The sequence below is a fragment of the Chinchilla lanigera genome, unplaced genomic scaffold, assembly GCF_000276665.1.
Source record: "Chinchilla lanigera isolate Chin_1 unplaced genomic scaffold, ChiLan1.0 scaffold00176, whole genome shotgun sequence".
NCBI classification, from domain to species: Eukaryota; Metazoa; Chordata; class Mammalia; order Rodentia; family Chinchillidae; genus Chinchilla; species Chinchilla lanigera.
This window is the reverse complement of record NW_004955577.1, coordinates 1,061,488-1,072,150: the sequence shown is the minus strand read 5'-3', so window position 1 is coordinate 1,072,150 and position 10,663 is coordinate 1,061,488. Positions and strand designations below refer to the sequence as shown.

Genomic DNA, 10,663 nt, shown 5'->3' with positions numbered 1-10,663 from the left:
CGCCCCTCGGCCCGGCCCCGGGTCGGTCCCCCGCCGCTTCCCCGCCCCACCCAGGCAACGCTTCACCGAGTCCGGAGGCAGCGCCCGCCTCGGCGCGGGGCCGGACTGCATCTCCCAGCTCCGGAGGCGCCCTCTATCCCCAAGCCATACCTGGTTGCCTGAGAGACCATGACCGTTCAACTTCATCCTCCCGCCTCGGAAATGACCTAAACTCAACCGCCTGTGCTCGTCCAATCACAGCTTTTGGAGTGCGCGTGCGCATCGGGCGTGCTCGCGCGCGGCGTGGGAAGGTCCGACTGTGTACTACGGTTTGAGCGGCTTTCGTTCTCCTTCCGGAGGAAAATTCGAAAGGTAGTGGTTTGGGTTCCGAGGACCTCTAGAGAAAACGAAATTGCATGATTTATTATGAAGTCATGCTAATAAGAGCATCGTGGTAGTGGCGCAAAGATTAAAAAAAAAAAAAAAAAAAAAAAAACCACTTAAAACGAACAGAGAAGCCAGAAACCCATCCCCCCCACACACATACTATAAATCAAAGAGGAAAGTTTATTTTAATAAATAGCGCTTGGTCAACGGAATGGGTAGATTGAAAAGAAAATGAATTCTGACTCCTACCTATGCAAAATAATTATTCAAAAATGGATCGCCGACCTAAACGTAAAAAACACAACTCTAGACGATTACTAGAATTATCGTGACCGTGGAAAGGGGAAATGCTTCTAGACGATTACTAGAATTATCGTGACCGTGGAAAGGAGAACAAAACATGTACCAACTCCTAAATTTAATTATGAGGCGGGCGTGGTGGCGCAAGCCTGTAATCCCAGCACTCTGGAGGCTGAGGCAGGAAGATCGTTGCCAGCTCTAGACCAGCATAGGCTACAAAGTGAGTTTAAGGCAGCCTGAACTGCATAGGGAGACCCTCTCTCCAAAAGACAAAAAAAAATACAAATTGGTCATAGATAAACTTAAGACCTCAAAAGACCATTAAAAGGATGAAAAAGCAAGCAATAGTGCAGCAGAGAAGATAATTGTAATATGTACACCTGAAAATGACTTTTATGCTGAACACAGCATAAATTCTTGCAAATAAAATTTGTAAAAGACTTGGAGTGGCATAAGAGGAAGCATGGAAAGAAGTTGTTGAGAGAGAAACTGAGGAAATTCTTGTGGCTGTTTAATTAAAAATAAGCTGGTGCGGTGAGACACACCTGTAATCCCAGCACTCAGGAGGTTGAGGCAGGAGGACCACCACTGAGTTCGAGGCTCGCTTGAGATACACAGTGAGTTCAAGGCCAGTCTGAACTACGAAGTGAGATCCTGCCTCAAAAAAAAAAAAAAAAGGTCCCTTCTGGATATTTTCCCAGAAGAACTGAAAACATCATATCCCAGTGATATATGTGCACTCATGCTTATAGCAGTGCAATTTGTAATAGCTAAATTGCAGAAGCAACCCAAATGCCCAACCACTGAGGAATGAATAAAAAAGTTGTGGTATTTTTATATAATGGAATGTTACTCAGTCATAAAGAAGGATAAACTCTAGGCTTTTATAGGTGAATGGACACAATTAGAGACCATACTCATAAGTAAAATAAATCAGACCCTCATGTGTAAATACCGTATTGTCTCACTAGTGTAAGAACCTGAAAGAGTAAATAAAAACTAGGAGGTATGGCCAGGCGTGGTGGCGCACATCTGTAATCCCAGCACTCGGGAGGCTGAGGCAGGAGGATTATGGTGAGTTCGAGACCAGCCTGGGCTACAAAGTGAGCTTAAGGCCAGCCTGAACTGCATAGTGAGACCCTGCCTCAAAAAGACAAAAAAAAAAAACAAAAAAAAACAAAAAAAAACTAGGAGGTATGATAGATATTGTGAAAGGTAAGGAAACTTCAAAATTAAAGAACAACTGGGCTGAGGAAAAAGAGAAAAGAAGGGGAAAATAATATATTTATGTATGTATGTATACACAGAATAGCTGAGAGAGTTGTACTACTGACTTCCATTGCTTTATTGAAAGGAACAGTTAATGTTTAATTGTTTGATCAATCTTACATGTCTATATTTGTTTATCTGAGTAATCAATTTGAAGATATCAATATGTAATACAACAACCATTGCTAATTTCCTATCACTCTGTCTGAAATTCTGTATTGCTTGTACTGTTTTGTGTTATTTTGTAAATGTATGTGTTTGTTAATATGTTTTCATTCTTTTATCTTTAAAATAAAAAAATACACTGACTTTATAGCTTGTAACCTTTCTAAACTCACTAACTGGTTTTTATGGAGTGTGCTGTAGCTTGTGTTTAGATGTTTCCCCTAAAGCCTCATCCAGTCACAGGTGGGGTTTTTTTGGAGGCGTCTGGATCTAGAGTGTGTGACACTGGAACTGATTCATAGTGCAATACTAGACTCAGGGGTACTAGCATGAAGGGTGTCAGTGCAACCTACCCTAAGTAACCTGGATAAGATATAAGGGAGTAAAAAGAGCTGTGGTCATCCCTTGTTGCTTTGCTACATTCTGACCACCATGAACTGTTTCTCCTCTGTAATGCCACCTTGCCTTGGATCCAGGTGACTATGGACTGAAACCTCTGCAAACCGTGAGCCAAATAAGCCTTTCTTCTCTTAACAAAAAAAGTTAAAGTTACAGGTCTGCTCTTCAGACACATTAGCCACACTCCCTGTGTTCAATCCAGTGAACAATACAACAAATATTCGTTACAGATCGTATCAGTAAACACTAGCTGATACACAGATGTAGAACATTTGTATCACTGAAGGAAGTTGTAAGCCAGCTGAATTAGGTAAGTCACGGTGAAGGCACAGTAACTTTGATAAACAGGCTTTCAGCACTGTCATTTCTAGCAAATAGTTCTACTTCTGTTAAAGACATCTCTCATAGTCGGTTTTGTGCTGCTATAACAGAATCTCAGAGACTTGGTAGTTTGTAAACAATAGCAGTTTATGCGGCTGATAGTTCAGGAGGCTGGGAAGTCCAAGAGCATGATGCTGGCCACTGCGTGTGTGTGTTGGGGTGGCAGTTGTTGAACGGTGTCATCTCAGGCAAAAGCTGCAAAAGCAAGAGTGCTTGAGGGCAATAGAGAGCCAAAGTCACTTTTATCAAGAACCTACTCCTGAGAAAGTGGCTTTAATCACCTCTTTAAAAGCCCCACCTGTCCATGCTATTGCATTAGGGATTAAATGTGCAACACATGAATTTTGGAGGGCTCATTCAAACCCTGGCAATATCCACGTGTCAGTCTGATGCCACATCAAACAGAAAAAATAACCCTCTGGCACTGGGTTTTCACCTGATCTAGAAAGCACCCTTTACAGTTATACTTCCTGGCTTCTCCAGATATGACTGGGGCTATGGGTACAGCTCTGCAGCAGGACACAGCTGTCTCACCTAATCTTGTGAGAAAATTCTGACACTGGGGTCCTGTGGAAATAAGAGGACCCCCCCAACACACACCCACACCCACAGTACGCACAAACACGCACACACAGCACACATAAACACACACAGACCCATGTGCACACACAGAGTCTCGGAGATTTTGCAGAAAGTGTAAGAGAACTCTTAAAAAGACAATTCTAATGTATTCTCCCCCAGGGGCTGTCTGGGTTCTATTTGAATCAGAATATATCAGCTTAATGTTTGTGCATCTTAATCCTGTCTTGATAAGAGTTGGTCTTATTTGCTCCATACCAAGGCTTTCACTGTTCTGAGGTTCCTGATAAATTTTAAGTAAAGGAAAAGGACAAAATGGAATTTCAATAATTGTGGAATATTTTGATTTTATTTATTTTGCAGTAGGAGGATTGAAAGAGTATTTTTATTTTAAAACATTTTTCTTATTAATTTTTAACTTTTATTGCAAATGACAGATTATAATTATATACCCATTGGGCACAAAATGATGTTGTTGTCAGGTAGTTCCTTTTAGAAATGGCTCACCAATTAAATTTATTCCAGGTTCTTCTCACCCTGAACAAAGAACTGAACAAGACAAACCAAAAACAGTGTGAAAAGTTTGTTTGAAAGTTTGTTTGAAGGTTTGTTTGAAGGGGTAAGGGGTAAGAGAAAAACTGGCTCTACAGAGCAAACAAGCAGAATAAAAGAGGAAAAAGAGAAAAGAGGAAAAATAAAAGTACACCCTGGACCTGGAGACTCGGAGTGAGCTACCGTGAAGCGAGGACAGCTAGCTTCTCCCAGCGTCTCATCTCTTTTATGCGGTCCACCAGTTCCACACACTAGGTCCTGGGACCTTGTCATTAACAGGTCCCACTGATTCCCCTGGCCAGCTTTGCCACACTGTGCCTCCTATCTCAATGTTATGTTGTGACTGTAGATTACATAAGCTAATTAATATGTCCATCACCTCAAATACTTGTCACTTTTTTCTCCTTGGTATCAGGAATTGAACTCAGAACCTTGCACTTGCCAGGCAGGCACTTTTGCCACTGAGCTATATTCCCAGCCCCATGTCATTTTTTTCCGATGAGAACATTTATGCTTTTTTTTTTTTTTTTTTTTTTTCTTTTTTTGAGACAAGGTTTCACTATATAGCCCAGGCTGTCCTCAAACTCACAGGGATCTTCCTGCCTCAGCCTCCTGAGGTGGGCACCACCATGCCCAGCTGAGAACATTTACCCTTTTAACAATTTGGAAATGTATAATATACTATTATTAGCTATATTCACCCCTGTGCTTTAGCTCTCAAAAAAGTGTACTCCTGGGTCCAATAATGTAGCTCAGTGACACAGTGCCTGCCTGGCAAGCACAAGGTCCTGAGTTCAATTCCCGGTACTAAAAAAAAAAAGTACTCCTGTCTGAGGCTTTGCAGGTACCATTTGACCATCATCTCCCCATTCCCCTATACTCTAGCCTCTGTAACTACCATTCTACTTCCTCCCTCTGTTGTTCAAGTTTTTCCGATTCTGCAGATATGTGAGAATATGAGGTATTTGTGTTGCTATGCCTGGACAAATCACAGGATACAATTTAGTGGTGTTTGCAAACAATTCCAGACCTCCTGGAAAATCTAACTGGCAGCGCCTCCAGAGGCTGTGCAGTGTAAGGACAGAAGGAGGGATGTCTTCTCAGGCACCACCCACAGTCTCTCCCGGACCCTGTGGCCTCCCATAGCAGGGATAGCAGAAGTCTACATTTGAAAGCCTTTTTAGGTATGAAGCCAACGACAAACGCCTTCCAGGTTCCCTCGCAGGGTCCTTCGGTCTGGAAAACCAGCCCCGGCAGGACACATTCCAAGCTCTTCCAGAAGGTGGCCCAGGGCAGGGCAGTGGGGCCCCTCAGCTTTCCCCTTCTCCCATTTGCTGGGGAAAGAGCTTCCTCTGCTGCCTCTGCTACCTTTCGTTGGAGTCTCGCTACATATTTCAGGCTGGCCGTGAACTCCCTAGGCAGCCCATGCCTGGCCAGGTCTGTGTGTAGACACAGTGTGTAGACACCTCTGGCCACGGGGAGTGGATTTCTTCTCACCTGTCTAGCCCCTGAAGGAAGCATCTTCCTACTGCAACTTCTTTCCCTTTCACTGTTAAAGGACGTTTAAAGGAAGCTAAATACAGAGTTGCCTAGTTCGGTATTTTCTAGTCCTTTCGCACACATCCCCTTCCTAAGACACTGGGTCTCTCATACAGTGCCTTTGTGCTCCTCAGGCGGCCATGCTGCTCTCTGAGGCAGGGCCCTCCTACTCAGAACCCAGACTGCTTTGACCCTAAAGTTTCTTTCAGGAAAGAACTGAATTATCAGGGCTCAAAAAGTTACAGCATCTGCCATTTAGCAACTGTGGGACTGTCTGTCATCAAAAGACATTTGGGATTTTGAAGTGTAACTGATTCTCAAACATTATGCTTCAGGATCTGTAAAATCTTAAGGATCTATTAGGACCCCTGCTGCTCACACACACCCTCTGTACAGCACAGTAGGGCCACAGCACTTCTGTGATGAGGGATTTCTTGCTGTGTGATCCCACAGCAGAAGGCAAGAGGAAAAGAATACACACACATGCAGGACAGTATAGGCCTAACTTGCCCTGTCTATAAAGCAAAATGGGAAATGGAGGCCCAACCAAATCCCTCCCAAAGGTACGGAGAGTCATAAAAAGAGCTTGCCACTGTTGGGGTATAGATATTTGTAGTCAAGAACTTTAGGCCTGGACTTGTAACAGAAAATACCCCCCCTCCCCCATATACTTTAGTTTCTTAGTGGCCCCAGTAATAGTTCCTATTTCCGTTCTGGTTGCTTCTGGTCTCTTAGGAAAGGCTGGGCACTGTGATGCACATTGTATAAACCACTCCCCAGCTGACCTGCCATTCTGCCTCTGTACTTCCTGCTTGCTTATCCCATATAAGGCCTAGACCACGAGAGGTCAGGGCCTGGTATTCTGGGAATGATCCTGATCACTGCCTGTCGATGTAAATAAATCTGCCTCCAACTCCTGGGTGTTGTTTTGGTGTTTCTGTTTGCCATTGCAGACTTAGTAAAAGAAGCATACTAGACATTGTTCTTTTGTTGTTGTCTTGCTTTGCATGACCCCACCACCACCTCTGTATAGGGCCACATAATTAAACCCAGGGCCTTTGCACTGAGTTATATTCCTAAACCCTATTTTTATTTAGAGGCAAGATCTTGCAAAGTCCTTCAATTGCCCAGGCTGGGCTTGAACTTTCGATCCTCCTGTCTCACCCTCCCAGAGTTCTAGGATTCCAGGTGTGTGTCATGACGCCTGCCTAGCTGCGTGCTGCCGCATCTTTAGTTGTAGGGTTTCCAAATTCCTTTCTGTGTCCTGACTGAAAATCAAAGAGCACCCTGACTGCTCTGTCACTGGCCAACTGCAAGTTTCTCCCAGCAAAGCTAAGTCCAAGCCAAGGCCTTGGACCTTCCCAGGCTCTGACAGAGGTGTTAAGTTGTTTGGCACAAGCCAATCTTCCTTCAACTCTCGTGGAAACTTAAACACTCCACACCTTGGCCGTACCTCCGCAGTCCTCCACTGACACATACGTAGGTGGAACACCCCTTTCCTTCTCTGTCTGTGGTGAGGCTGTGCCGCGGCCCACCCTTTAAAGTTCCCTTAATGCTTTGGAATGATCCCCTGGCATTCAGTGCTTCTTTCTGTGGATCCCGACTGACCCTATTTCAGTATGGCTTGGGATGTGGCTGAGTAACTGCCCTGACAGTGCTTTTAGGGCGACTCCAGTCTCAGGTTTGGTGGGACAAAGCAGTGGCTCAAGTGACTTAGGAAGAAATACACTTCAGCCAGGTAGTGAATGTCCGTACTTTCAGCTACTCAGGAAGCTTCAGTAAGAGGATCTCAAACTCAAGGCCAGCCTGGACAACATGGTGAGACTCTGTCTCCGGGGATTCAGCTCAGGGGTACAGACTGATCTCCAATACCCCCCCCCACACACACACAAAAGCACTTCATTTTTTACTTCCCATTTCCTAGAATAAGTCCATTTGTTCAAATGCTTACAAAGCACTTATTATGTGCAGGACACTGTGGGAAGACAAGGGTTAGGCAGGCATAGTCCAGTCCACAAAAATCTTGGGAGCTGGAGGAGAAAGAAAATATGCACACTTTATCTGGGACATGAGAAAACCGACTTGATGTTTAAAACAGGGATGGAACATTTAAATAGAGTGGGCATCTAGGAAGGGTTTGCCATATGTGTGTGGGACCTGAAAGACTGGGAAGAATTTGTATAGGGACAGAGCTCTGTAGACAACAAAACAGGAGCCTCCTTAGGTCTGTTAGCTTATCCTGACTAGAGGATTAAAAACAAACTTTACTAGAAAGATTTCCTGGTAAGCAAGTCAAAGACAGGTGTAGGGGGGAAAAAAAAACAGATAAAGGCACAAGTAGCCTTGGGACTTGCACCAAGAGACCAGGAGAAGAGCTGACAGGCAGGACACAGAAGGAAAGCCAGGGGCACAGATGACAAGCCATCCTCACCTCCCACAAATACAGGGAAAGCAGGGAGGGGTGACTAATTTTAAGATGGTATGTACTCACTCCTGCACTCTAACATATACACTTATATATGTGTATTCATTCTAGAGTCACTATATTATTCACTCTGGAGTCATTATAGAGTATAATGGATATCCACACGCCCCCTTACCAACTCCAAGCTAACCAAGAATAAGGCATCCCTTGCCAACTACTGCCCACCCCAAAGATAAGGCCTAAAAAGGTATGTTAAAGACAAGTAAACGAACAGACAAAAAGAAGTAGCACACAGACCACCAGAAGAAATGACATCAGGCAGAGATACCTGGAAGATAATCCAGTTACGGCAAGTTCTGGACGGAGGGCAGTCACTCACCCGACCTGTAAAAACAGCTGAGAACAGAGGGCCCACAGGTCCTCCACCTTTCCAGAGCTCTCTAGCCTGATAATTTCTGGCAGGGTAGCTATCTACCTTCTCTGTTCTCCCTCCTTTTCCTCTTTACAAATAAAGTGTCTTCCTTTTGTTAAACTTTGTCCCTCTGGCTTATTATCAGGGCTGAGTTACAATCCCGGCGGGCTGCTTGGCCAGCAGCACAGTGGTGCTTGTCCCCACGTGCCCCATCTGGACAGGTCCATTTTGCTCTTAGTGACACTAAAGGGCACAGAGGAACACAGGGAGGGTTTACCCTTTGATCTGGCCACTGTGCAGAGTGGGTCAGGGTGAGAACTGGGACAGGAAATGGGGCAGGACTGGGGAGGGCTTGGCCCTATTCAGTCCGGGAAAGGACGCAGGCTCCAGGTCCATGCTTTGAGGTAAGAAGAGAACAGGCCGTGTAGTAGACTGAATTATTGTTCATCCAGATGTGACATGAGGTTAAACATCTGTACTCTGTAGGACTCAGGAGCAGCTATGAGACTTGCATGACCAGTAAGACGTGGGCAGGAGCGACGTGTCACTTGTGATAGACACCACAGAAAGCAAGGGCTGGTGACTTCGATATGCTGTGGGCACCCCGTAAGCCGCCCGCTGCTCTGTAAGGAGCCCTTAATGAACTCACTCACTCACCACACCGGTCTTGTCTGAGTGACTCTGACTAGGGACCGTCTGGATTTGGAGGCAGACGTTTACAGACAGCGCCATATATACAGTGAGTCATTTGCAGAAATGTTAGGAGAAAAAAAACCACACACATACACAAATACAAACAAAAAATGAAACCTTAAGAAGTGCAGAACTGTACTTAATCTCCCTTTGCAATGTAGGTACTGATCTTCAAAGTCATGGGACTGGTCACCTGTAAGGGCAATCTGAATAATGATCTTATGAGTTGCTTTGAGGTTGTACAGTGTCCAGCGCTGTTACTATTGCCTACAGGGTTCTCAAAAAAACGTCATCTCGTTTATTACCAAATGTGGACAGAAGGTGGCAGCCGATCAACCGAGGAACGGAAAAGTGCTGCCGGGGGTTCACTTAACATTCTGATTTTTGCCCCTTCTCTCCAGGTTTCTGGCTCTGTGTGGAACGGACAGCACCCTCTGTTCTGTCTGTCTATCCTTCCATTTACCTATCGATCGTCTATCTCAGGCGGGCGTGGTGGCGTGTAATCGCAGCACTTGGGAGGCTGAGGCAGGAGGATCGTCGTGAGTTCGAGATCAGCCTGGGCTACACAGTGAGCTCAAGGCCAGCCTGAACTTCATAACGAGACCCTGCCTCAAAAAAGACGGAAAAAAAAAAATCATCTACCGCTAGGATCAGGGCCCAGGGCCCAGGCCCCCGAGCTTGCGAGCCCAGCTCTATCTCTGAGCTACATCCTCAGCCCTTCAGATGTCATCCTTTGGTGGCAGTGAGTTACTCGCGTTTTCCCTTCTTCACCTTAAATTAGGAGAGGCGCAGATTCGGTCCCAGTGACAAGGAGGTACCTTTACCTCCCGTGCCCTGCGCCTGCAGTGGGTGCCCGTGACTTTAAAACCGCCTGCGAAGTTTTAAGGACCCGGGTGGCAGAAGACAAATGGGCGGCTTGGGTTTGGGGTCTGGCGAGTGGTTCCCCCGGGAACTGCCTCCCTCCGCGGCTGGACTGTCTAGGGCGCTCTGGAGAGTCTGTCATGAGGTTCTCCCGGCTGTCGGGGTATCGATCAGGTTCCACCAATGAATGAGCAAGAGCTGGTGGATGGACCAATCAGACTCTGTCGCTAGGGCTTTTGCGTCAAGAGGATTAAGGTCCAGAAAGAAAAAGAAAAGAGGGTTGGGATGGGAGAGATTCCAACGCTCTAGCAGGTCTCCTGTGAACCTGCCCCTTAGATCATGTAGCGTGACTCCCTGCTCCTTCCATCCTTTAAAACCCCTTCTTGTTATTGTAACAGAAATAAACGGCGAGCTTCCCTGTTAACGCTAGAGTAAAACACCTCCCCCCACAAAAGACCACATTTCCCAGAGGCCTTTGCAGATCGCACCGAGGGAACACGGACGACAACTTCCGGGCCGGGTGGGCGGGGCCGCGGCGGGGGGGGGGCGGGCGGTGTCCGCTTTGCGCGTGCGCTCTGGCTTCCTTCACGCCCTGGTTTAGGGGATACAGATCGCAAGTGGTCCTTGCGCTCAGAAAATGACCCAGGGAAGGTGTTTGTCCGGCTTGCAGGAAAAGGCAGCCAGGCTGAACAGCGGCTAAGGGAGGGTGCAGCCCACCAGCG

General features: G+C 46.1%; 1 protein-coding gene across 2 annotated transcripts in view; it reads right to left on the bottom strand.

The window, feature by feature from the left end:
- Positions 1–247, bottom strand: part of Dhrs7b (dehydrogenase/reductase (SDR family) member 7B) — a 50,301-nt gene extending 50,054 nt beyond the window's left edge. Inside the window, exon 1 of one of the 2 annotated variants that reach the window (XM_013509623.1) lies at positions 151–247. In XM_013509623.1, coding sequence (XP_013365077.1) covers positions 151–170 — 20 coding nt within the window. In that variant the 5' untranslated portion in view covers positions 171–247. The other variant, XM_005413987.2, reaches the window with a different exon arrangement.
- Positions 248–10,663: the final 10,416 nt, after the last annotated feature.